At 36.3% G+C, this 25,315-nt stretch overlaps 5 protein-coding genes across 6 annotated transcripts; 3 read left to right on the top strand and 2 right to left on the bottom strand.

The window, feature by feature from the left end:
* Window positions 1-148: 148 nt before the first annotated feature.
* Window positions 149-1,348, bottom strand: LOC111433818 (transcription initiation factor TFIID subunit 14b-like). Its single transcript, XM_023071046.1, has 4 exons — window positions 1,026-1,348; window positions 687-775; window positions 375-596; window positions 149-283 (listed from the first exon to the last, which is right to left on the bottom strand). Exons 1-4 carry the CDS (start codon window positions 1,128-1,130, stop codon window positions 256-258), a joined length of 444 nt encoding a protein of 147 aa, XP_022926814.1. The 5' UTR covers window positions 1,131-1,348; the 3' UTR covers window positions 149-255.
* A 797-nt stretch (window positions 1,349-2,145) lies between these two features.
* Window positions 2,146-5,844, top strand: LOC111433894 (uncharacterized RNA-binding protein C17H9.04c). Its single transcript, XM_023071154.1, has 7 exons — window positions 2,146-2,547; window positions 3,232-3,626; window positions 3,748-3,775; window positions 4,347-4,420; window positions 4,564-4,742; window positions 4,927-5,007; window positions 5,525-5,844. The coding sequence occupies exons 1-7, from the start codon at window positions 2,328-2,330 to the stop codon at window positions 5,571-5,573; spliced, it is 1,026 nt and encodes a 341-aa protein (XP_022926922.1). The 5' UTR covers window positions 2,146-2,327; the 3' UTR covers window positions 5,574-5,844.
* A 1,003-nt stretch (window positions 5,845-6,847) lies between these two features.
* Window positions 6,848-11,361, top strand: LOC111433825. Its single transcript, XM_023071060.1, has 6 exons — window positions 6,848-7,262; window positions 7,544-8,131; window positions 9,692-9,777; window positions 9,938-10,248; window positions 10,335-10,406; window positions 10,509-11,361. The coding sequence occupies exons 1-6, from the start codon at window positions 7,088-7,090 to the stop codon at window positions 10,804-10,806; spliced, it is 1,530 nt and encodes a 509-aa protein (XP_022926828.1). The 5' UTR covers window positions 6,848-7,087; the 3' UTR covers window positions 10,807-11,361.
* Window positions 11,362-16,168: 4,807 nt separating this feature from the next.
* Window positions 16,169-17,737, top strand: LOC111433860 (protein WUSCHEL-like). Its single transcript, XM_023071109.1, has 3 exons — window positions 16,169-16,604; window positions 16,715-16,797; window positions 17,248-17,737. The coding sequence occupies exons 1-3, from the start codon at window positions 16,172-16,174 to the stop codon at window positions 17,614-17,616; spliced, it is 885 nt and encodes a 294-aa protein (XP_022926877.1). The 5' UTR covers window positions 16,169-16,171; the 3' UTR covers window positions 17,617-17,737.
* A 1,963-nt stretch (window positions 17,738-19,700) lies between these two features.
* Window positions 19,701-24,741, bottom strand: LOC111433621 (protein ANTHESIS POMOTING FACTOR 1). Of its 2 annotated transcripts, XM_023070720.1 has the most exons (12): window positions 24,723-24,741; window positions 24,579-24,628; window positions 24,409-24,500; window positions 24,057-24,157; window positions 23,863-23,963; window positions 23,711-23,777; window positions 23,482-23,581; window positions 23,255-23,368; window positions 23,006-23,143; window positions 22,793-22,877; window positions 20,718-20,767; window positions 19,701-20,324 (listed from the first exon to the last, which is right to left on the bottom strand). In XM_023070720.1, exons 2-12 carry the CDS (start codon window positions 24,583-24,585, stop codon window positions 20,181-20,183), a joined length of 999 nt encoding a protein of 332 aa, XP_022926488.1. In that variant the 5' UTR covers window positions 24,586-24,628; window positions 24,723-24,741; the 3' UTR covers window positions 19,701-20,180. The 2 variants fall into 2 exon arrangements, with proteins under 2 accessions (XP_022926488.1, XP_022926489.1); XM_023070721.1 differs by lacking the exons at window positions 24,579-24,628; window positions 24,723-24,741 and having other exon boundaries at window positions 24,441-24,500.
* Window positions 24,742-25,315: the final 574 nt, after the last annotated feature.

Here is a 25,315-nt window from a genome sequence, read left to right as displayed (position 1 = left end):
TTTTTTTTCAGGTACGTGAGGCGTCGAGTCAAGAGAGGGCGCGTCGATCGATGTGGGTTGTCACAGAGGAAGCGTGTCCCGGGGCGTCAGTCTAGTTTACTAAATAGTACACTTTGTCTCACATGTTCCTTTCCTTGTTTTTCTTTTACCTAGGCACTTATGTCCTTCTAATAAAGATATGTTTTTCTTTTGAAACAAATGATTTCCTTGAATTTCTCGTTTATGCATTACATGTCATACAATGTTAGTCACGGCTTAATTTGGGGTCGTGACATGGTGAAACCTATAATAATTTAAAAGAGTGTTACAAATAGGATTTCCCATATAGATAAAACCACTATCAATGCCACAAGAAAATAATAACAATAACCTACGAATCTAATTGTTGCTCACACACATCGGTGTGGAAAAAAAGGGTGATGGCAATCTCAAATTCTCCCCAACCACATTCTGATAACTCAAAGGGCGGCGATTCGACCGCTCTTGTTGGGTTTCTAAAGCTAGGATGCAACTGAAACACTACTCTCTTTATCACCACCACAAGATCCTCACTAGTAGCACCACGCACATAGACTGTCCATTTATGTGACTGGGACCTAAAGAGAATAAATACAATGGATAAATTTAGTTGGCCAAATGCCTGAAATGAAGGAGAGTAAATGAAACAGCCCCTGAAGGTTGGAGACTTACCCGCCTTCCTACCAAGGTAAAATGCGATGGTTCCACAGACTATTGGGACACAAATTTCCATGTCTTTAAGCTTCTTGCTAGCGCTCTACAACAGTAGAAAATGCCTTGACACAAAATTGGGGCTAGTGCAATGTTGAACAGATTTTTCAAAGATCAACAATTTTAAAAACTCGTCCCCTGACAAAACTCAAAGACTTCGTTATCTATGATGTCTCCTTAAACTACGGATATGCAAAATCTGTAAAACTAAGGATAATACAGAGAAGCATCGAAAATAGCTGCTGCTTCCAAAGACAACCAACAAATCGATAATGAAAATAAAGAAGTATGAGGACCTTGGCATCGCCTCCTTCGGAGGATTTCGAGATTTTGATGCGCGGTGACTTCGTACCAGATCCGCCTTCGTCGGCTGGCGTTTCAGCTTGTTTTCTAGCAGTCATTTAACTCGATCTCTGTGAGTGTTGACCTTCAGACTACGGATTACAAATTTGTAATTCCGTGCGAACACAAACGCGCGCGAAACCAAACCGATTTGGGCTTAGGATTCAAGAAGGTTCTTCTACCATCAAATCTGATATTTCGTGGCGGGCAGTTATCGGTATTTTTGCTTTCTCAGAATAAAAATTACTTGAACAATTTAAAAAAACATTTAAATTCTTGGAGGAAATAGAAGCACGGTGGATTATAATTATCGTGATCAATGGTTGGACCATACAAATTTTAATTTAAGCTCGTGTGCTGCTCATCACTAAGCTATAAAAGTCAACAATATTCTAAATTCCAATCCTAACCATCTGGTTTTTTTTGTGGCAATTTAGGTTCATTTTCGTACAAGAATAGAGCCCAGGTATTTACTAAATTTGAGACAGGGTGGATACAGAGAGGTTTCCACACCCTTAAAGAATACTTCGACATGAGATCTCATAATACACCCCCTTAGAGTTCAATGTGTTCAAGGGGCACACTGCTCAGTGTCTGGCTTTGATATCAACCGTAACCACCCGAGCCTAAGCCCACTAACACCCCCTTAGAGTTCAATGTCTTCGAGGGGCACACTGCTCAGTGTCTGGGTTTGATATCAACTGTAATCACTCGAGCCTAAGCCCACTAACACCCCTTTAGAGTTCAATGTCTTCAAGGGGCACACTGCTCAGTGTCTGGCTTTGATATCAACTGTAACCACCCGAGCCTAAGCCCACTAACACCCCCTTAGAGTTCAATGTCTTCATGGGACACACTGCTCAATGTCTGGCTTTGATATCAACTGTAACCACCCGAGCTTAAGCCCACTATGAACATATATTTTTAGTTTTGTCTTATTATGTATTGTCATCAAACTTCTAATATATTTTTAAACATGTATGTTACGAAGAGGTTTCATACCGTTAAGTACGGTTAAAATAAAATTATAAAAAACCTTCAAAAGCTTAGACCGAGGGCTTACTGGAGCCGTAAAGGACATCGAAGTTGGAGCCCACGAAGGCCGCCACAAAAACGGTGCCAAGCCAGCCCATCCAGAGAAGAAGAAGAAGGAAACGCCCCTGGCGCGTGCTGGAGGCGGAAATTTCGCCTACCCATCTCCTTTTCGAGCACACTGGTTGTTGTTTGACCATCAGTTGAGCTAAATATATCGAGCAATGGATGGAGTGAAGGAGGGGATAGAAAGAAAAGCAGCGTCACAAGTAGCAGTAATGGGCGAAGGAAAAGAAGGCGATTGGGAGTGTAGTGGATGCAAGAACAGGAACTATGCTTTCCGATCGTTCTGTAACAGATGCAAACAACCTCGCCTTCTCGTCGACAATAAAACCCCTCCAGACTCCAAATGGCTTCCTCGCATCGGCGACTGGATCTGCACGGGTTAGCTTCCTATAATAACTTTAGTTGCTGTTCTTCCTTGCAACATGCAATTTATGTTATATTATCTATTTCGTTTTGTTGGATTTGCTCGCTGAACTTGGAACTCAACGTTCAATTAGAATTTTAGTGCAGCACTATTCATTCAGTTCTTTCTGACACACCTTGGTGACGGAATTTGGGTTGATGTTACTGTTTCTTTCTCTTTTAAAATTTTACAGGAGGAAAGTTTTGGAGTTAGTTTTATTACTCTTAATCTGACGAGGTCTCGTGCTTTGAAATTCTAGTTTTCGGGCTAAATGAAATGAGCTGATAGTTCTTGAAAATTTTCAATTTAGCTCCATTAAACTTCTTCAAGAACATATTCAGTTACCTTACCAGGAAAATTTCACGAGAATCAGGGATATGCATCTATGTACGAACAGTTTTCTGTTTTTAGCAAATCGGAGGAATCTCCATTGCATCTTTATCACTAGTTAAAGATTTTCTCTGAGGATTGTTTTTCTGTCTTCCCTCTTCATTGATGTTTCAATTCCAGCGAACTCCTACTTTTAGGAAAATGAAAAATTAGGTTTGAGTCATGAGTCGTTTGTGTTTTTTGTATGTGTATTTGGTGTGGATGGACTGCTTGGTGTGCGTATACCTGGCTTGCTTGTGGGTTGGGTTTTTCTGGCTCTGGTGCAATAGGTTGCACTAACAACAATTATGCATCAAGAGAGAAGTGCAAAAAGTGTGGCCAACCAAAGGAGATAGCAGCAATGCCAGCAATTGCAATCCATGGAGCTTCTTTTCCAACTTATTCACACTATTTTGCCAGGACCCAAGGTGGATTGGATACAAAGATGAATCTTGGATTAAGAAATGGCCCTTTACAGCAACTACATCCTCTGAGCTCCAATTGGTCCCTGGGAGGTGCTGATAAGTATGAAATTCATGCATCTCCAGCATTTCCTTTGGGTGGAAATAATTCTGCAATCTCGTATATGAGTTCCCCTAATCAGATCCTTTCAGTTCCGAAGGGTTGGCGAAACGGTGATTGGATATGCAACTGTGGCTTCCATAATTACTCTTCTCGTGCACAGGTGGGACTTTCACCTTCCCGTATCGAGTCGTTTTCTTTCTTTTCCTAGCGATGCTTTTAGTTTCCCTTTTTTGTCTCCACCTGTTGTTTGCTTGTCTAACTAAACGTTGTCTTACTTGCAGTGCAAAAAATGCAATGCTTCACCACAAGGTACATCCACCTTTGTCTCTCTAGGTTTCAAATGCTCGCACTAGGACTTCTTTTTTAACGTTAGGAGACAAAATTATACAGCTCTTTTATAGTTTCTGCATGTAAGGAGTTATGGACCTGTGGTGTCCTGCACATAAAAATGTTTCTATTGTTTCGTTTATCCAATCTATCTCATGTTTTTGTTACGTTTAATGAATAGATTCATATTTTGGATTTGTAGTAATGTTTGACAGAAGTTTTGAACCGGTGGTGTCCTGCGCACAAAAATCTTTCTGTTGTTTTTTTAGTCTATTTATCTTCTTTGTTGCCGCGTTGAATGAATTGATTTGTATCTAGATTTGGAGTCATAATGTTTGAAAGATGGAAATTTTAGTAGAATGGAGAAACTTAGTTGGCCCTACGTGTGGCTGTGCTTTTGTTCTGGAGGTAAAAGGTGTTACAGCTGAGATAAAGAAGTCAATGGAAATAGAGTTGATTAGAATTAGAAATTTCTTCATGAAGTTGAGCACCCCTTGGGGGATTCTACTCACTTTCTTTCTTTGTCTTTTTTTCTTTTTGTTGTATTATGCAGCACTTGGAATGAAACGCTTAGCATCCGAAGAACTCGTTCATCAATGGGATAACAAGAGATTAAACATTGGACAGGTCCATATTTGATATTAAATGAGAATTTTATTATTACTATTTTTGGATTAGAAACAATGATAAACATTTGATATTAAGGAAATATTTGCTGTTAAAATTTGGTGAAACTGATCAGTGGCCTGTTCTTCTTTTCTTGGCATCAGACAAATGAGCAACAACAGTCTTTCCCAGGGTTTGAGCAGATGGTTGGTTCCAGTAGTGACCCAAATGTGGGACTATTATATAATTCTTATCCCCACGAAAGTTCTGGTATAGCTCCAAATTTGGAAATGCCAATGCAGTTCCCCCAACAAGCAACTGCACCAACGCTCCTTGGGAAAGGGTATAATATAATATGTATTTGCATTAGCTAGCTCTATTTCATTTTCTCTGACCTTCGAAGTTATGTCATAAATTCCAGTAAAACCCTGTTCTTCTTAGCCAAACTGCAACTAAGACTTGTGATGTCATTAATTCAAATTCATAATGTTTGACATTGACCAATCCTGGCATTATTGAATCCACAGAGCGAAACAGTGGCGCAACGGAGATTGGATGTGCACGAATTGCAATAATCATAATTATGCGTCTCGCTTACAATGTAACAGGTTATCATCTTAACTTGGTTTTTCTCCTTCACATTTAACATAGTTTTTTTTTCTAAACATTCACGTTGAATGTGTCTGTATTACGCATTCGGATTATTATATTACGCATAGATATTTATTTTTTGGGTCTTATTATTAATCCTGTCAGGAGAGTGCTCGAGTGTTCTATGTTCTTATGGTTCCTAATTTAGTAGACTTCTTGTGAGATCCCCACATCGGTTAGAGAGGGGAACGAAACTTTCTTTATAAGGGTGTGGAAACTTTTCACTAGCCGACGTGTTTTAAAACCTTGAGGGGAAGCCCATAAGGGATAGTCCAAAAAGGACAATATTGAAAGGGGTGTGAAAACCTCTCCCTAGCAGACGTATTTTAAAACCTTGAGGGGAAGCCTATAAGGGATAGGTCTAAAAAGGACAATGTCTGCTAGCAGTGGGCTTAGACGGTTATACTTCTTACATGAGTTTGGTAGCTTCCATTGCAGTGCACATCCAGTATTGTAATGCCTTTTTTGCAACAGGTGCAAGACTCCAAGAGATTCACTTTCACTGCCACTGAGTGCCATATAAGCACATTTAGACAGACTTCGGGAGGTGGTTGTTCTCGTGCTGTAAGTTTCTTTCATTCCCTCGAGAAACAATTTTTCATTTAGCGGCAATAACCTCAAGTTTTTGGTTGTTTTAATTGGCTCTCCTAGTCTCCAATATATTGATTGATTATGAGTTCTTCATTACTTAGGGAAGGAAGTTTGGCTGTGAATGACATTACTATTTTTGTTGAACAGTTGAGAATTTTAGAGTTGAATCATTATATATAGATATATAAAGATACATATTTTCAGTCCTTTTCTACCTTTCTAGTAAGATAGAGACAAAACAATGGCTCCCAATTTTAAAAATGAATCAAAATAGTTCGACTCCTTAATCTTGGTGTTTCCTCGACTAAGATAGAGAGAAAACACCGTTAAATTTTTTAAAAAATATTCAAAACGCCTTTAAACTTTTTAACGTTAAAAAATTTGGAGATAATCTAGAAAAGTGAATAGATGGTTAACGGTAAGTATTTTTTTATAAAACGTAGAGGGTGTTATGATTAATTTTAAAATTTAATGGTTATTTTTTAAACATAACACTAATGATAAGGTTTTTTTTTTGTTTTTTTTTTTTTTTTAAATTTGAAGGGTATTAATGAAACTTTCCGAAGTTTCAATGAAACCTTCTAAAGTTTAAAGGTATCTTTAAACAAAGTATGATCCGATTCCAAAAAAAAAAATTAAAATTTAAGAGTATTATTGAAAATTTTAAAAGATGTTTTAAATTGTTATTTTCTAAACCTAACAAACAACTCTATCGCTACTAAATTACCACTCAACAATTCTATGTCTAAAATCATATTCCCAATTCTAAAAGGCATAAAAATATTATATTAAACACGTTTAAATTATCGTCAATAGACAATGGTAAAAACATATCGATGGATTATTAACAAACGAAACCATAGATATAAAAATGGTTAAATGATGATATTTAAAATGGTATATCATCACGTTCTTGTTCTTCACCGATTAACTATATTCAAAATTGATAGATATTGAAATAATTATACATTGTTATCGGTAAAAATATCTATTCAACTAAATCTTTATTAATCTTAATTTTTTTACCAAATACATATTGAAAAATAATGATTATTTATCTTTTTTTTTCTGAATTTTAAAATATCTATATTCTTATCTCAAATTAAAAAGAATGATATATGTATGTATGTATGAATATTTGGATTGGCCAAAATTTGGAGGAACCGTATTAAGAAAGGAATCCGAATCTAAAACCGGATCCGACCGAGAATCTGATCCAGTTTTTTGTACATCTCTTCAAAAATCTTCATCTACCGATGTCCAATTACGAAATCATTCGCAATTTCGCTCTAAATTCTGCGGTCCACAAACGAAGTTTCCCAAAATTTTGATTTTCAGACCCATCGCTTCCGCTCGAGTTCTCCGGTCCTGCTCTGACAGATTTCTTGCTTCTTGAACAACACCTTCACAGCCACCATTTCCCTCGCTCACAATTGACACTTGCAGATGGCGATTAGTCATCAGCACCTCAAATTGGAAGACCCCTTTCTTCAAAATTACAAGCCCTCAGAGCTACGGATCGCTTCTGAGTTTCTCACCACTTGGCTTCCCTTTCTTTCCAGAGATCTCTGTCAAGACTGCACGCAATTGCTCTCGGATCGAATCCGCGCCCTTGATCCAGGTATTCTGTTGTTGCTTTCTATTTGTTCTTGAGGAATTATTCCATCTAAATTTCTAGATTCTTTAGAATAATTGAGTGTACGTGTGTAGTTTGTTACTGTTCTTGCGTACTTCTTTAAGCATTACTGCATTGGGACTTCCTGATTTGTTATGTTGCTAAAAAGAGTGAGGCGTCTACTGTAGATTACATTATCTGTTCCTATGGTTCGGATAATTTGGATGATTTCTCTGTTAAATCATTAGGATTGTCTGATGTAATTGCTGAATTTGATCATATTGTAGCTGTCCGTCCCAACGAGGACTCGAGTTCTGCACCTCCCCCAAGAGAGAAAGACATGAGTGAGAGTAATGGGAATGAGGTTGATGCTTGTGATGCAAATTCTCTTGGAAGTTGGAAAGATGAAGCGGAAACAAATTCATTAGGGAGTTGGCAGGATGGCATAAATGAAGGGAATGAAGCTGATGGATTACCTGAAACTTCTTCTAGTGAGCCATCCTCTAAATTAAATTCCACCAAGACATCAGGGCCTCGATTGTCGTGGGCCGACATGACTCAGGAGGATGAACTAGAAGAAGAGGAAGATGAATGCGAAACAGAAAAAAGATTAGTCAATGCGAACGCAGGGAAATTAACAATATCGAAGGTTATTGAGAAGCCTAAGCTATCTAGAGAGCAAAGAGAGTACATCAGGTTCATGAGTGTTGGACGAAAGAAAGATTTTATTTGTTTGGAGAGGTTTAAAGGAAAATTTGTAAACATTCTTGAAGGACTTGAGCTTCATACAGGCATTTTTAGCGCTGCAGAACAGAAGAGAATAGTTGATCATGTTTATGCACTACAGGAGATGGGCATGAAGGGAGAATTAAGAGGTATCATTCCCCTCTGCATATTGTTTTTCTTTATTCTGAGTGATTGGCTTACCTAACCTGCTATCCTGCTATATGTTTATGACTCTTTGAGGCTAAAATTTAAACCTCACCTCAGGACGCAAGCCTTATATTCCTTGGATAATCTGGTTAATGTGGCTCTACTATTGATGCTCGTGTAATCTCGTATAATCTCGTAAAATGTTTTGTATTGAATGGAGTTAGTCTGTGGTGTGGTTAATTAGAGAGTAGCATTAGCATTCGGAGCCTAGGCTATAAGAATAGTTGTATTTGATCTGGTAGTTGATAGTAGCAGAACAGAAAAGGCCAAAATCTATTCTTAGAAAGTTTCTGAGTGCGAATTCTACATAAGCAAACCAGATAATATGAGAGGGTCACTCTCTTCCTAATCTACCTATTTATTGACTGCTTTCTTCCTGACTCACTTGTAATAACCCAAGCGCACCATTAGTAGATATTATCCTTTTTGGGCTTTTCCTTCAAGGGCTTCCTCTCAAGGTTTTAAAACACATCTACTAGGAAGAAGTTTACACACCCTTATAAAGGAATGCTTCGTTCCCCTTTCCAACCAATGTGGGATCTCACAATCCACCCCCCTTGGGGGCCAGTGTTCTCGCTAGCACACTGTTTGGTGTCTTGTTTTAATACCATTTGTAATAACTCAAGCCCATCACTAACAAATATTATATTCTTTGGACTTTCCCTTGAAGGCCTTCACCTCAAGGTTTTAAAACACGTCTACTAGGAAGAGGTTTCCACGCCCTTATAAATGAATGTTTTGTTCTCCTTTCCAACCAACGTGGGATCTCACATCACTGCTTTCCCTTTTGCTCTCTCTTTTCACTAACGTGATATTCCCTTATTACCTTGCATATTTATAGCCTACCGGGGTGATTTTGTAGGGTAGTAGCTCTCTTGGATTTATATCTTGAAATCTGTTCGTTAGACCTTGAGTTCATGCATCTCGGTTATTATCCTTCTTAAGTATGCTGAATCCTTTTGCTACTAATATAACAAATTTCTCGGCATATTCCTTTACAAACAGATTAGGGGAAACAACTGAGAATTTTGAGGAAGCTAACCAGTAGCAGCTTTTATATTTGTTAAGTGGAATTAGAATAATTCTTCAACCATGTCACCAAGGAAATTTGAGCACAGGCATTTTCTCTGTCTTCTTTAGTTGATTGGATATCAAACGCACAGATTTCATAGTTCATGGTGCATATTGTCTTGAAACCAAGTCACCAAGAAAATTTGAGCACAGTTTATCTGCCTTCATTTGTGTTCATGTCGCATTTTCTCTGCCTTCATTTGCTGATTGGTTATCAAATTTAGAGGCTTCATAGTTCATGGTGCACATTGAAAAATTTAATCTCTGTATGGGTGTGGAATCAATTTTCAGATATAGCGAGAACACATGCTAATGTTTCTCCATTGTCCCCATACTTGGTTTCTACTTCTTTGAATTTCTTTTCTGTACAAACATGATAGTGACTCGAATGCAACACCTGAATCGTTTTTTTTTTTTTCTTTTTTCTGCAGAACGAACATTTTCCGCTCCCAAAAAATGGATGAAGGGAAAGGGACGAGTAACTCTGCAGTTTGGGTGCTGTTACAATTATGCAGCTGTGAGTCTTATCTTATTGCTAAGTCGGTGTGGTTCTTTTGAACTGCATTTAAGTTTACATTTTTGACGTTCGACCAATTGGGATGCTCGGTTAGGTATCCCTAATTAGAGCATCATGTTTAAAAAAGGGTAAATCATTCTAATAAAAATTATGACGACAGGATAAAAATGGCAACCCTCCTGGAATTCTTCAAAGTGAAATTGTGGATTCAATTCCTTCTCTCTTTAAGGTGATCATTAGAAGGTTGGTGAGATGGCATGTGATTCCTCCAACATGTGTTCCTGATAGTTGCATTGTGAACATCTACGACGAAGGGGACTGTATACCTCCCCATATTGACAACCATGATTTTGTTCGACCGTTTTGCACCGTGTCATTCCTCAGTGAATGCAATATTGTTTTTGGAACAAACCTTTCTATCGTAGGTCCTGGTCAATTTTCTGGGCCGATTGCAATCCCCCTGCCTGTCGGGTACGTAAACCCCAATCCCCATCTCCATCTCCGGAGGTTGTCAATTGCATTTGATTCGAATCTTACTGTTTTTCATTTTCTCCCAGGTCTGTTCTTGTGTTGAATGGAAATAGTGCCGATGTTGCTAGACATTGTGTACCTGCAGTCCCTACAAAGAGGTATAATTCAGGAGGTCCCTTGTACACAGAGTTCCATTAAGCCAAGACCTTTACTCGCATGATGTTATCCAACCTTACTCGCTTCTTTTCTGATCCTTCTAGGATATCAATTACATTTAGGAGAATAGATGAGCCCAAAAGGCCAATTGAGTATGCTCCAGAACCGGATTTGCAGGGAATCCAACCATTGCCCTACGAAGCAAGTAAAAATGATGTACCAACTTCTCCTGTATCATCAGAAAGGGAAATAAGGAGGCAGCCATTTAGGCGCGGTGGTGGTCATATGAGAACCAGGGGATCTGGAAACAGAAGCAACACTCTATTTGAGCCACGGAATCCAGGTAGGGCTCGGCATACGTCGTCGGATAGGAGGAGCAGAGTAAATCTAGAAGACAGCTGAAGGTAGCATCATTTAACAGTCCTGTTTCATCATTTTTTTATTTGGCATCAGAAGTTGGGTGTTAAGAGTAATTTATGAAGCGCTACAAGGTGATTGAGTGCAAGTCTGTATCATGTTGGCATACGAGATTTTATTTGTTTGTGTACCAAGAATATATTAACACGTTTAGATGCTGTCATACTTGTCGTAGTCGTTACTAAAATGATGTGAAGTTCAAGTTTCTGCACTTTGAAACACCCGATGGATCGATCTCGAGCACAACCGTGGGAGCAAAATTGTCAAATGTAACAATGCTGCAGATCAAACATTTCAAAGCTGCCTTGAAGAAGACGAGGGATTGTTAGTCGGGATATTCAAACGACTTATTTTGTGTTCATATTGATTCATTGATTCTATGCTCCGGGTGACAGGCTGATTAAGATTGCCGAGTATATTTCTGTTGTTTTATCTTATATAAAGTCAAATTTGAGGCAATTTTTGAATCTTCTCCAACTGTGTGTCATGAACATGAACATGAATCGTTGAACTTACAGGAGTGAGATTTGGTTCCTTCAGGTAAATTTGCATTAAAAGCTACTTCCTGAATTGTACAATATTTCAGATGGGACCATAAATCAACGTCGAAAAAAGCTACTCTGCATGGAAGTTTAAAATGGGCCTGTTTCCTCACAAAGCCACTGGACTCTTCTTTATCAGTAAAAAACTCAGACCTCTGCAACAAAATGAAACCACCAAAGTTCTAGATATGATCTTCTTGGGTTGATATGAATATTCGGATTAACCTACCGAAAACCCAACGGAACTATATAATGCACGTTGAGCTATACTCAAAAGTTGATAATTCATATCATTCCTGAACCATCATCTCGCACGCACATACTACGTGCTTTGGTTGGTTTCTACAAGTAGTGAGTAATTGTGGGTAGGGTTTTGTTTATGTGGTTACAAGTCTCTATCCTTGGAAGTGTATGTTGAGTGATATGGGTGAGAAAAGAAGAGAGAAAAGAGATTGATGATTATTACCCGGAAGAAAAGGGGTGAGTGTACCAAAAGGCTAGGACTACTGCCCCACAACCAAAGGGACTCCCTCCCCCCATGAGGTAAGCTGCTCAGGGTTTTCTCTCTCTTCCTTTGGCGAATGGAGCAAGAAACAGCTACTTTTTTTTTTTTTTTTTTTTTTAAGGGGAAAAAAGAATCAAAATTTGATCTTTGTGTTGTTTTTAGGGTAAACCCCATGATAAGGAAAGGCATATCTCATGATGGTTATGTCAAAATCAAACAAATTATGTAATCTTTAAAAGGTGAGAGAGAGAGAGAGAGAGAGAGAGACTAAGAGAGAGACTCTGAGAGAGTTGGAATTGGAGAAAGGAATGAGACAGTTAACAGGATGAATTCAAGGAGAAGCTCTGTGTTTTCACGTTTACCCATAAACAAAAAAACAACAACCCTTCATTGTTTTGTAGATCATTTTTATTGTACTAAAAAACATGCACATGTTCTTTTTATATATAATTTTACAATTCATCACCTCTTGAGCATACATTACTTCAATCTCGAGTACTCGAGAGGTGACTTGATAAACGTTATCTACCCTTTCTTACTCTGAAAAGATGGAACACCTTGCGTCCTTGAATCGATACCCATCTTCCAGCAAATCTAGTCTCTTTCGTTCTTCAAGATCAATAAGAGAGTAATACGTGAATATTCGCCTATTATCCATTAATTACATACTTTGTGGACGAGTCCTATAGAAAAAGCGTTACTTAAGCTGACATTCTAGCTTCCACTTTGTCCATCAAGACTTATGCACGTGCTTCCCTCTAAGGTGGAACACTCCTTTATTGATGCACTTTTAAATCTCACAACTTCAGCAAATAATTCTAACCATAGCCCTTTCGAGCAATAGCCATTTAGTCCATGGTCCATTTGAACATATTGATTATGCTCGTACCTTCCGTTCACTACACGGTCTATCCCTCAGTGTGGCCAATACTCTATATCTCGAACACGGAAGGTTACACTTCTTCACTAATGGTGAAGGTTCGCTTTACAATGAAAAAGCTTTCATTTAAGATTGGAAAGTGAACGAAAAACTCGGAGATTTCTATATTCATTAATTTAATATTTATACTTCTAGTTCTTGTGACCCAATTATATCAAAACATAACTCGAACTAATTAAATTACATATAATTAACTAGTTTTTAATAAACATGATTTAAAAATAAATAAAAAAAATGATATGGGGCAGAAAAACCCTAATTAGAGGTACATGTGGGACAGGGGGGGACTGTGTAACAAAGATCATAAAAACATCTTCTTGGGAGTTGGGAAAATAAACCCTAATTCCACACTTAAATCATTGGGTTGGAATTGATAGGTTGGGGAATATATGCATTAAATAAGAGAGAGAGAGAAAGAGGAGAGAGAGAATTAAAATAAATAAATAATTAATAAAATAAAAATGAAATGAAATGAAATGAAAGGACATTTAAAAATGATTATGGGTTTGGCATAAATGTGTATGGTGAATGAAAACAAATGGAAGAAGAAGAAGTGACTAAACAAAAAGGGATCCAACAGATTCTACAACACAAAATATATGTCCGTCTTATCTTCTCTATCTTTCCTTTCTTTTCTTCCACAACAACTTATCATTCTCTCTCTCTCTCTCATAAGTTTGGATTTATCTCAACTCTAGGGTTTACAAATTACGAACCCGACAATTCCGAACAAATGGTAAAATATGGATAAGAATTCTCACGAATCTTCGTACCTATACCTACAGAAGTTAGAACAGGAAAATATAATGATCTATTTTTCAGGAGTTGGAGTCACTGACTGTTGCAAATGATACCAAACCAATACCTCTCTGTGAATGTTTGGTGAATCCACCACACCTAAATGGTGTGAAAGTTATCTTATTTATAATCAAATAAATTACAAGGATATGAAAATAGTAGTAAATGGAAATAACAATAAATGGAAAGATAACTATGGTAATAAGGCAAATGTTAGATATTTGCCTTATAATAAAATATCAAATATAATATATATGGTAAACTATAATTTATTACTAAATATCCTTAACACTCTCCTAATAAAACGTAATTTGGGAATGAACCAAGGTGAAGACTAGTGAGCATGTGACACCCGAGTAAATAAGGGGTACGTGAATGAACCGAGATCAGAGTGATCCTAGGAATAGGATAACTAAGAAAGGTTTAAAAAAAATTAAAGTCGTTACATATATCATCGAGGTATACCTTCTTTTTCAGAAACTTAATCATATGAACTTCATGGTTAAAAATGTTTTACTGCTTAAAGGACTTGTGTTAGTCTTAGTCTACGGTGACAATACGTACTCACTCTTAATTAGTATAAATTAACACATTCAATTTTTAATTGAATTTATTATATATTTTTTTTATTATGTCTTAAAATAATCTCGCCTTATTTCAAATTCTCTCAAATTTATTTTTAATAATTTAAAATTAGTCTTAATTTTTTAATTGTGAAATTAGAATAATTAAATATGGCAGATTAACCAATAACGGCTATATTTTTCTCATAGAAATTGTTGTTCTCTTAGATTTCATATTTGATAAACCATAATTAATTTGTAACATGAATGTATAAATAATTAAATTTAGGGTTTATTTATTATTTATTAAGGGTAATATGGATTAATTAATTAATTATTATTATTTTATCTATTTGTAGAGTAGTCGGTAAATGATATTAAATATCATTTTTGGAATCATAAAAGATTTATATCGTTGTCATAAATAATAAAGTTAGGAAATATAAAATGCTTTAAATAATTTATACAAAATAATCTGCCGTCCCCTAATATTGAACTAGACTTCAATATCGTACATTTAAATATATTTTTTTACAGCTTTTGAATTTAATCAATTTATTTATTTTAAATTAAAATAAATAAATAATTAATTATCTTAAAAAAAAAAATTAAAGAAGTAGATTTGGGGTTTCTGTGGCAAAAACCCTAAATCAAGTTCCAAGGCATCAATCAAAACTGGGTTTCAGTTGATTAATCAGTAAGGGACAGTAATTTATTTTGTTTTTTTTTATTTTTTAATTTTATTTACTGATAAGAGAAGTTTTAAGACAAACCCAACAAACCTGTAATGAGCAGAAAAGGGTTTGGACAAAGCTTGTTCTTCAAACCTTAATTAGAACAAAAAATTGCAACCAACCCCTCGAATTTAATCAAAATTAAAAAAAAGGATCGTTTTTTTACCTTAAACAATAACAATGGGGTTTTTTTTCCAAATATAAATAATCAGTTCTAATAACCCATTTAGGGTTTATAAAACCCTAAAGATTCAAATAGATATGAATGTTACTTTACTAACCCTTCGTAAAGATTCAATTATTATTATTATTTTTTAAAAAATAAAATCTGGGTTTTTCTCATATTGTAAATACAAGAGAAGGGTTACTATTTTTTTTACCAAAAAATTAAAAAAAATTGGGTGAAAATAATAAAGATTCAAATAATTAAAAATTTATGGGTTTTCCCTTCATAAAGATTCAATTTTTATTATTATTTTTGAAAAATAAAATCTGGGTTTTTCTCATATTGTAAATACAAGAGAAGGGTTGCAATTTTTTTAATAAAAAAATGAAAATAAAAAAGAAAAATAAAGAAATAAGGCTCACTGTGACGGAGGTTCAATGGGTGTACTTTATGCAACAGAGTATCTTCTCCTTTCCCATACAAGAAGGGAAGGTTGGAGCCTGGAGGGTATAGCCTCCCTAAGTTTGTAAGTACAATAACCCTTAACATTACACGACCTCTCTTTGTAGCCTCACAGAACCATAAAATAGAAACCCTACAACTGTAAGACCCCCCCTCCTCCCCCAGGCCCCAACCCTCTCATCTGAACAACAACAAGAAGAAGATGAACAGAAGATGTTTTTACAGTTTTACTCATGAAAATCTTTGATATCTACAGAAATATCACTGCGGTGAAAAGATAGAATAGAATAGAATAGAATGGAAGGGATTGATGAATAAATAAATAAATAAATCAATCAATAAATAAATATTCATTCATTCATTCAAAACCCCTCTCGTAAATATATATATATATATATTTAAAAAATTTAACAAAATTAAAAAAAAAAAGAAAAAAAAAAAAAGAAAAAAAGAAACTGATTCCCACTCTTTCTAAGCCCTCTTTTGTCCCTTCCCTTTTTATGATCATCTCTCTCTGTGTCATCTTCAGTCCTTCTCTCACAGATTTGGTGTGTGATTTCACTCCATGTGCCACTCTTTCATTATAAAAACTGTTCCTTTTGGGGTTTTATTATGAGGGTTTTTGAATTTGATATCATCAATGGATCATCAAAAGGCAGCTGCTCAGGGAAGCGAAGAAGGAAGCAACGGCAAAGGGGGGTTTGTGTGCCGGCAAAGCAGCACTCGGTGGACGCCCACAACCGACCAAATTAGAATCTTGAAGGAGCTTTATTACAACAATGGAGTTCGGTCCCCAAGCGCCGATCAAATCCAGAGGATCTCTGCTCGCCTTAGACAGTACGGTAAAATTGAAGGCAAGAACGTTTTTTATTGGTTTCAGAACCATAAGGCTCGTGAAAGACAGAAGAAAAGGTTCACTTCTTCTGCCTCTGATCATCTTCATCATCATCATCAACAACAACAAATTCCTGTTCCTAAACAACAACAACAACAACAGCTGCAATCTTCCTTAATTTCTTCGAAGCCTGAAGATTCCTCTTCCTCTCCTTTGTTCCACACCAAATACCCACCAAGTATACCCTTTTTTGGGTCTTGATTCTTCTTCTTGTTCTTCGTTTTGTTTTGTTCGTATGAAGATCTTATGTTTTTTTTTTGTCTTGTTTTTGTGTTGGTTCTTCTGCAGCTCCATCTTCTTCGGTTATGGTGGCTGTCGGCCATATGGGAAATTACGGATATGGGTCTACCACTTTCGAGAACAGTTTTAGAGTAAGCTCTTTACACTCATTTACATTACTAATCAGTAAGCTTAAGCTCAAAGTAAAACCACGAGAGCCTATACTCAAAGTTGACAATATTATTCGTAATTTTTAACATCTACGTAACCCGCTAAAATTCATATGATTCGATAATACCCTTCTCTTGGAATCCTCTAAAAATTGAAATTTTGTTACGTGGAAAGTGGGGAATCCTAAAATATTCATATGATCCGATAATACCCTTCTTTTCGAACCCTCTAAAAATTGAAATTTTTTATGTGGAGAGTCGGGAATCCTAAAATTGATGTGATCGGCAATACCCACCTCTTCAAACCCTCTAAAAATTGAAATTTTGTTCCGTGGAGAGTCGTGATTCCTAAAATTGATACGATCGGCAATACCCACCTCTTCAAACTCTCTAAAAATTGATTTTTTTTTTTTTCTCTATGTGTATGTTTAGGAGTGTTCGATATCATCGGGAGGAAGTAGCAGCATGGTGGGGTCTCGTCGGAGCCACCACATGGGGTCATGGATCGGCGTTGATCCATATTCTTCACCGGCATCCGCGGCGGCGACTGTATTTGAAAAGACTAAATATGTTGAAGAATCCATGGAGGACGAGGAGCAAGAGATCGAAACTCTCCCCCTTTTTCCCATCCATGATGACCGGAGTCTCGGCGGCTTCTGCAGCATGAAGCCGAAATATTCGGACGGCTACTATACTACCACTTGGTACGGCCGTTCCGACGACGGCGCCACCGGTTCGAGGACTTCGCTGGAGCTCAGCCTCAACTCTTACGCTGCCATCTCACCGGATGACGCAATCTGATGAAACCCATAAAGTAATCTTAAATTATGATGTTAATTAATCCCAGCTGAGGAAATGGGTTTGCTTAATTTCTAATTAATTAGGTACTGAAAAACTGAAATTAAGAATATCTTTGTCTCTTATTATATGATCCCGACCGTGGAAGCCCTGTTTCCCTCGTGTTTTTTAAGATAAATATTTTAACTTAAGCCATAAAAATCGACATAATTATATCCCGTGCCTTTTTAAAATTACCAAAAAAAAAAAACTTTTTTAAAATATTAGTCATTTTGAAAAATAAACACCAAAAATATTTTATATTTGATTGAGGGTATTTTATAATTAAAAAAAATCTTTTTATTGATTTATTTTAGTTTTATAACACAAATATTATTTTAATTTTAAAATAAATAATGGAATAAATGAAGTAAAATTGTATAAATGACCAATAAGTATAAAATGATCAATTAAGGAGTTGAGTAAAATGGTTCAAGACTGAGTCTCCAACATCCACTTTTTAATGTAGTAAAGATAAAGCCCTTATTTTAGAAAATGATCCATTTTACTTCTATAGTTTTATTTTTAAATATTAATTCTAACAAAAAAAAAATTGTAATTTTTTTCAATAATATTTTAATCTTTATGAACCTAATGGGTCATTAAATTATTTTAATTTGATGTCTAATAGATACTTAACATAATCATTATTTCTTAAAGATTCACGAACTTATTAGAAACAAAATTAAAAGTTTGAAGTACCATTAAATATAATATTTAATTTATATTCAATAAATTAGTTAGTTTTTTAAAAATAAATAATGGATTTATTTTTTAAATTTAAAAAAATTAGGGTTTTGTGGGAGGAAGGGGAGGAGAATCATGGGGTTGGGGTAATGGTAATGGTACAGTATGTAGAAAAGATTTTGCAATGATTTGAAATTGAATAAGTGGAGGAGAGAGTAATGTATGGTATGGTATAGTATAGTATAGTGTAGCAGTGTAAGTGAATAGAATGAAATGATGAGAGATGGAGAATGTCTATGCAGCCGTTTTCATAGACAGTATATATTTTGAAGTTTGAACCACTTTTCTTCGTAAATTGCACTTTATTATTTCACATTTTCTTTTTCTTTTTTCTTCACCTTTTCTAACACCATTTTCCCAACCTACTTTATTTTCTTTATTTTCTAAATTTCTTGGTCGAGGGCGAGAGCGTGAATGCAACATTAGGGTCAAATGTGTCATACCTTGAACGAAGAGAGAGTAATGTATGGACGTCAAGTTCGGATCTTGACCTTTCTTATCTGCCAACGACGTACACAGCTGAAAACCAATCGTTGTGCGACTCTAATAGATAGACATTCAGGCCATACGGTGAATAAATTATCAAAAAGAAATTGCTCTCCTTTTATGAAAGTGCAATACTCTTCAATAATGGAAATGATCAAATGAAACTAAAAGCAAACTTTTTATTGTGAATTTAAAAGTGGGGTCGGGGTCTCCATCCCAGGATGCTTGTAAAATGAGGCATTGAGATAAGGTCCCAATCAAAAAGATATTGGGCGGGGATGCGTTTCTCTGTTTGGTTTGACAAATTGTCATACTTTATGGCTTCCGAATGACTCTAATGAGCTTTAGGGAGGTGAGAGAGTCCACATGAGAGAGAGGGGAGGGGAGGGGAGGGGGAGTGAAGAAAAAGTGAAGAGAGCTTCTCTTCTATTCATGGCTCATAGGTACACTAAAAATTTAGTTGTGGATCGAAGAAGATCTTCAAAGCTTTTTGAGGCTTCCAGTACGTAATGTCCTTTACCAGTAACATGGGGCAAATGACATGCACTCACGCATGCCCTTTTTTCTTCTTTTCATTTGCAATTTAGAGCTTTTCAAAAGATCAAATCTCCCTTCCATTTTGGCTCTCTTATTTTCATCACAACTGACACTTCTTCTGCACTATATTCCTCCATGCTCTTTCTGCAACAACCCCCCTTTTCTTCTACCTGTTACTCCAACACATTTCAGAAAAGAAATGGAAATTTTGGTTAGGTATGAATTATATAACATACAGAACAAAAAACAACTATGTTGCCATTTTTAACCTCACCAAGTGCAATATAGACAATACAGTATGTTACAAGGGAGAAGGCAAGAAAGATACATACGTACAATCATGCTTGTAGAGCCTTTGACCTGTGTATACTCACCCAAAAACAAAAACAAAACTTCGGATGCTTCAAATCAATAATGGGATTGTGAACATATTGGTTCTATAATCACGTATCAGCTTAAGAACAGTCTTCCTTTCATGATTTACATCTTTTAGATACTTTCTATCAGAGTAAGCTAGTTAAAAGTTCAAGCGTTGATATCGGGCGGCTAGTTAAGCACCAATAATGATTATGGAAACCTTGTTTTGGTGATAACCAAAGATACAATGCAGAGTTCCTGCTCCTTTTCTATTGTACATCCTCTCTGAGACAATATTTGAAAAAGAGGATGCTATCTACAGGTTGCCATGTCCCCCATGACTGATGTTAGAGAGGTCGTTTCACTGGCGTTTAACGAAGATGATGCAAATCACAAGATTTCTACTTTCTGTCTACGTATGCTCCCAGTTTAGACAAATCAGGTATCCAAAATGACAGTTCAGAAGATCCAGTCGCAAACATTAGACTTCCCGGAGCCCACTTTATGACGGGAGGTTCCATTTCAGAACTCATCCAGCTTGCAACCTGGGTGGGACATAAACACAGAAGTAATAAAGCGAAGGGCCTGTCAAGAATCGAATTCTCAAGCATGCAGTTAAAAGATATCTAATCCTCAATTTAATGACAATTGATACATTCAGCGGTCATGGTAATGAACTTGCATTTGATATCCAATTATAATTCATACCAAAACTAAAACATTCAAACTGTTTATCTTAGGCAAAGATAGAATAGCGACGCATAACAAGATTCTGATCTGAGTTACGGCAATTAGAATCCTCTGTCATTTACTTGTTCTATGAAGTCGCGATATGATGTTTTGGACCACAATAATGTAACAACTGATTGGTGGGAAATTATGAAAGGAAAAGTTGAATGTGGAAAAAAAAAAGGAATAAAGTTGGGAACTTTCAATACCTCTTTTCCACTCCTTACACTCCATGCATAGACACTGCCATCTCCCGAACCTGTCACATGCGCAAACACCAAAAAGGTTAAGAGTGCAAAAGTGAAAACAGTACTAAACTCTTCATTGAATTCGTTTTTATGCCCCTCCCCTTCCTCCAATATGAATAAGTCACTATTGGCCTTGTACTTTGATATATAATCACTAAATTGAAGATGGATGAGACTTCATGTGAGATATCGCCACACAGTTTAGTAATATACTTCACAAAAGTGCAACAAGGGCGGATTACATTACTTGGCCAGCCTTTCAAGAGGGCTACAAGGACGTTCTCAACAGCGAAAAATCTGATAAACCCCCAAAAGAGAACAACTAAAACATAAAAAGGCCAACACAAGGCTAACTGTACAAAATGGATAAAAATGGCTACAAGACATATTTGATGTATTTCCCTTAGAACCCCTCCTCCCTGTGGGGTCTTGAACACCATGTCCTCAAGGTGTAGTTCGGGAAATCTCATGCTAGTCGTCCGACAACTCCCATAATGATTCATGCATTGGTAGGTTCTTCCATTCAACCAGCAGACGAGTACATCTTGAGGTTCTAGCACCCATTCAAACTTGTCCAACAGTATAGGATCCTCGGTTGGACCAGATGTGTCTCCTCCACGACCTTTTTGAGTCGAGATATGCAAAATACTTGATGAATTGTGGCTTGTAGGGGTAGCTCGAGCTTGTAGACCCTTTGCCAGTCCGGCTAATGACTCAATAGAGACCAAAATACTTAGGGGATAGTCTCTCAATAAGGCGTCATACCATCAACTATTGTCCGTACAACCTAAGCTTCAAATAGACCCAATCTCCCTCGACAAATTTTATTTTGGTCCTTCATTGACTTGCAATTTTTTTCATTCAATCTTGGGCCATAACCAGATGGTTTCAGCCTCGTAAGGGCCACATCTCTCTTAGTCAACTGTTGATCCAAGGTAACATTGTTGGGTATTTTAGACCCAAAAAACATCACGGGAGGAGGTGATCTGCCATAGACGGCTTGAAAAAATGTGGTGTTAATGGAGGCGTGGAAGGTCATATTGTACTAGAATTCTACCCATGCCAACCAATTCACCCATTATTTGGGTTTTTTCATGGCAAAAACAACGTAGATATGTCTCCAAGCACTTATTGACAAACTCGATTTAAAGCTCACCACAACAACTATTAGTTACTCTGATTCTGTTAGGCGATAAATTTTGACTTGCCTTTATGCTTGGAACAACCATATGTCTAGATCTATTCTTGAAAAAACATGCATTTCGAGTTTTTAAAATTGGCTCTAATCATTGGTTAAGACTTTTGGGTCCCTTATTGCACCGTTTTTCGCTCTAGTCTCCCTTGGAGTTCTTATTTTTCTAGGAAGAGGCTCCCTCTAGCGAGCATTCTAGCTCGCCTCCTCAATTCTATGATACTTTTGTAACCAAAAGGGCAATCACCTTTTGACTTTATGTATGTTGGTCCATCAGTTTCCAATGCTTTCCTCAGTCTCCCTATCTCCTTCACATTGTTATCACAGCTTTCTTCGAGTTGTAGTTGCACCATACCTCATGTCTTCCCCACCTTGAAACTTGCTCTAGTAACAATTTGTGAGGCATCTCCCCACAACTTAGTAATTTACTTCACAAAATTGCCAGAAGGGCAAATTGCAGTACTTAGCCACCCTTTTGAGAGGGTCATTCTCCTTACAAAAGCGCTCTCAATAGCTAAAAACCAGATGAACCCCCAAAAGAAAGCAACTGAAAGATAAAAAGGCAAACACAAGGCTACCTGTACAAAACGGCTACATTAAGACTTAATCAATGTATTTCCCTTATTGCCCCTCCTAGCATATGTTTTGACAATTGGGGGCTTTACATTTCAAGTACTATAGAATATAGGTGAGTATATTCACACGAGAACATCAAAATATACATGAAAACATCTACAAGCTATCTTTAAAAGATTGAATGAGTGTGAGCTACAAGAAGTTTATATTACAGCAGGATATAGCTTTGAATTTCGATCCGACAAACACAAGCAAGACACATGCTTACCTGATATCACAAACATTCCCTCCGGGCTAAAAGATGCCTCCAACATTGAATTGCTTGAAATGGGTTTTACATTGTACGTGGATAACTACATAAACAATGCAAGTAATAGCACATATGAGACAATTTGAGCATACAAGTAATAATGTTAACCACCTAAACATGAGAAAGATTAAATAAAAATAAAATAAAAAATAAAAAAATAAAAAAACTCACTAGTGTTCCTCGAAAAGAATCAAGAACATGAATATGCCCATCAGAAGTTGTCAACAACATGAGTCTCCCATCATTGCTGAACTTTACAACATTTGTGTCAGATACGTCTTCCCCAACAGAAAATATATCAAAAGGACCCTATAACTTAGAAAAATTTCACCATATCAGAAAATCCAGGAAAACACTTACAAAAGAAGAATAGGCCTTAAAGTTAACTATATATACGTGTAAATATCGGTCTTTCCAAACCTTCTCATATTTGCGAGAATCAAACATCCTTATGTAACCTCCATAGGCAATAGCAAAAACTACACCTTGTTCGTCGTAAGCAGTAGTTGGCTTTCCTTGTACACGCAAAAGACCCTAACAAACGGGCATGCTCAAATTAAGTTGATGAATGTTCTATTCCCATTGGAGTGGAGAAGGGAGGGGAGAGATGAGAGCTAACACTGAGCTTCTAATGTCTATTACATTACCTGGCATTTCTCTGCCCTTTGATCCCAAAGCAAAACCGTTTGATCAAGAGAGCCGGATATAAAGCATTCTTTGCGAGCACATAAGCTGAGTGATACAACTCTAGAAAGGGAAACCAAAAAGTTGCTCTTCTTGTTCGTAAATGATTCAATTAGAAGAAGATAAAAAATACAGAGCCATGGTCACAATGAAAACAAACACACAAAGAAATAGAAGAAACAAGTAATAAACCTGTCGTGGTGGCCTTTAAAGTACCGCAGATACTTATTGTCGTTCAAGGAGAGAAGCCGCAGAGATTCTAAGGAAATAAAATTTATAATTAACATAAAATAGTTGAGTGAATTTGCATATGAAAGCAGATATGTTCCAGAATTTAACATTACCATCCCACCCATTTTTTGAAGAATAAATCACTGTTGTAGGATGAGAAGTGAAGCAAACCAGATCAACCCCATACTTTTTGCTGTTAATTGTTTTCAAACATCTGGAACCACAAAAACCCCAAAACAATGAGATGGAGGAAACACGAAGAGTTGTTGAAAACAATCTGAACTGAGGTGATTAAAGAGGCACATACGTTGCACTGCCAACATCATAAAGTCGGATGGATTCATCATCACTTGCAGTCACCAGATAGCTTGAAGTCCTATGAAAGTCCATTGAACTGATTCTACCATTCTGAGAGTAATAATTGGGGGGAGGTGGGGGGAATGACATCAAAATCAAAAACTACAACACTAAGCTACAATATGACCGAAACACCAAAAAAAAAAAAAACAAGACAGAGAGGTGAAGAAATGTCGGAGAACCATTGGCTAATCCATTTTCTAAGTACAGAACGTTCAAACGCTCATCATATATCCGTCAGAAATCTTTATCATAATCGTTCATAAAATTCAATTATAAACTTGAGAATTGAAAGGAGGTACATAGTCTCTGAATGTCATGCCGACTTCCATACTCTGAAGCGTTTCTTCGGTTAGCTCCAGAGACACTTTCTCCTCCCTTTCGGATTGAGCCCCTGAATCAATTATTAATCAAAGTTATCCATGCCATACCTGAAATTTCTTCAAACATGAACAAAAATAACTGCACTAACCTCCCATTGATGAAAATTTAGCCCTCCTCTTCCAAATCTGATGATGATCTCTGAGAAACGAATTCCGATCAGTTTCTTGCCCTAGCAGCAAACGTATTCAACCGCCTAAAATGGTCGCGGGAAAAAAAGATACGAAAAGCTTACCATCTGAGCGGGCTCTTCTATTGGATTGGAACTCAGCTCTAACGGCCCAACTTTCGACCCAGATTGCTGATTGTGGACTACAGCTAATATTCTAATAAAAAAACTTAAATATAAAAATATATTTTAAAAAAAGAATTTAGGTATTTTAAAAATAAATTTTATAATATTCTATAAAGTGTTTTATAATTTTTTTTATGACGGATATTAATAAAGAGTGCGAGTGTTTCATGTGTTTAATATCTCAATACTCGAATTTTGAAGAAATAAGAAATCTCTCAACTCGAGATGGAGACAACAGTGGTTATTCCAAGTCTTCGATAATAATCAACTTAATCGTTTACTGAATAATATCAAAATTGGGCAACACCGTATGATCGATTATATTTCATTCTATAATAATTAAATAAATATTTTGTATGCACTAAAAACTCGTCATTCTATAGTTTAATATCGTAAATTTTATGCCTTATCAACTATGTGACGATTCACCAATTTGTAGCGCTAAAACTTTAAATTTTTCAAATTTCGAACTTAAAACACGATGATGAACATTTTTTATTTTGTAAAGCAAAAAAAAAAAAAAAAAAAAAAAA

The sequence above is a fragment of the Cucurbita moschata genome, unplaced genomic scaffold (genome assembly GCF_002738365.1).
Source record: "Cucurbita moschata cultivar Rifu unplaced genomic scaffold, Cmos_1.0 Cmo_Scf00043, whole genome shotgun sequence".
Taxonomy (NCBI): domain Eukaryota; kingdom Viridiplantae; phylum Streptophyta; class Magnoliopsida; order Cucurbitales; family Cucurbitaceae; genus Cucurbita; species Cucurbita moschata.
The sequence above is the reverse complement of the archived record's forward strand: the minus strand, read 5'-3'. Positions and strand labels throughout refer to the sequence as shown.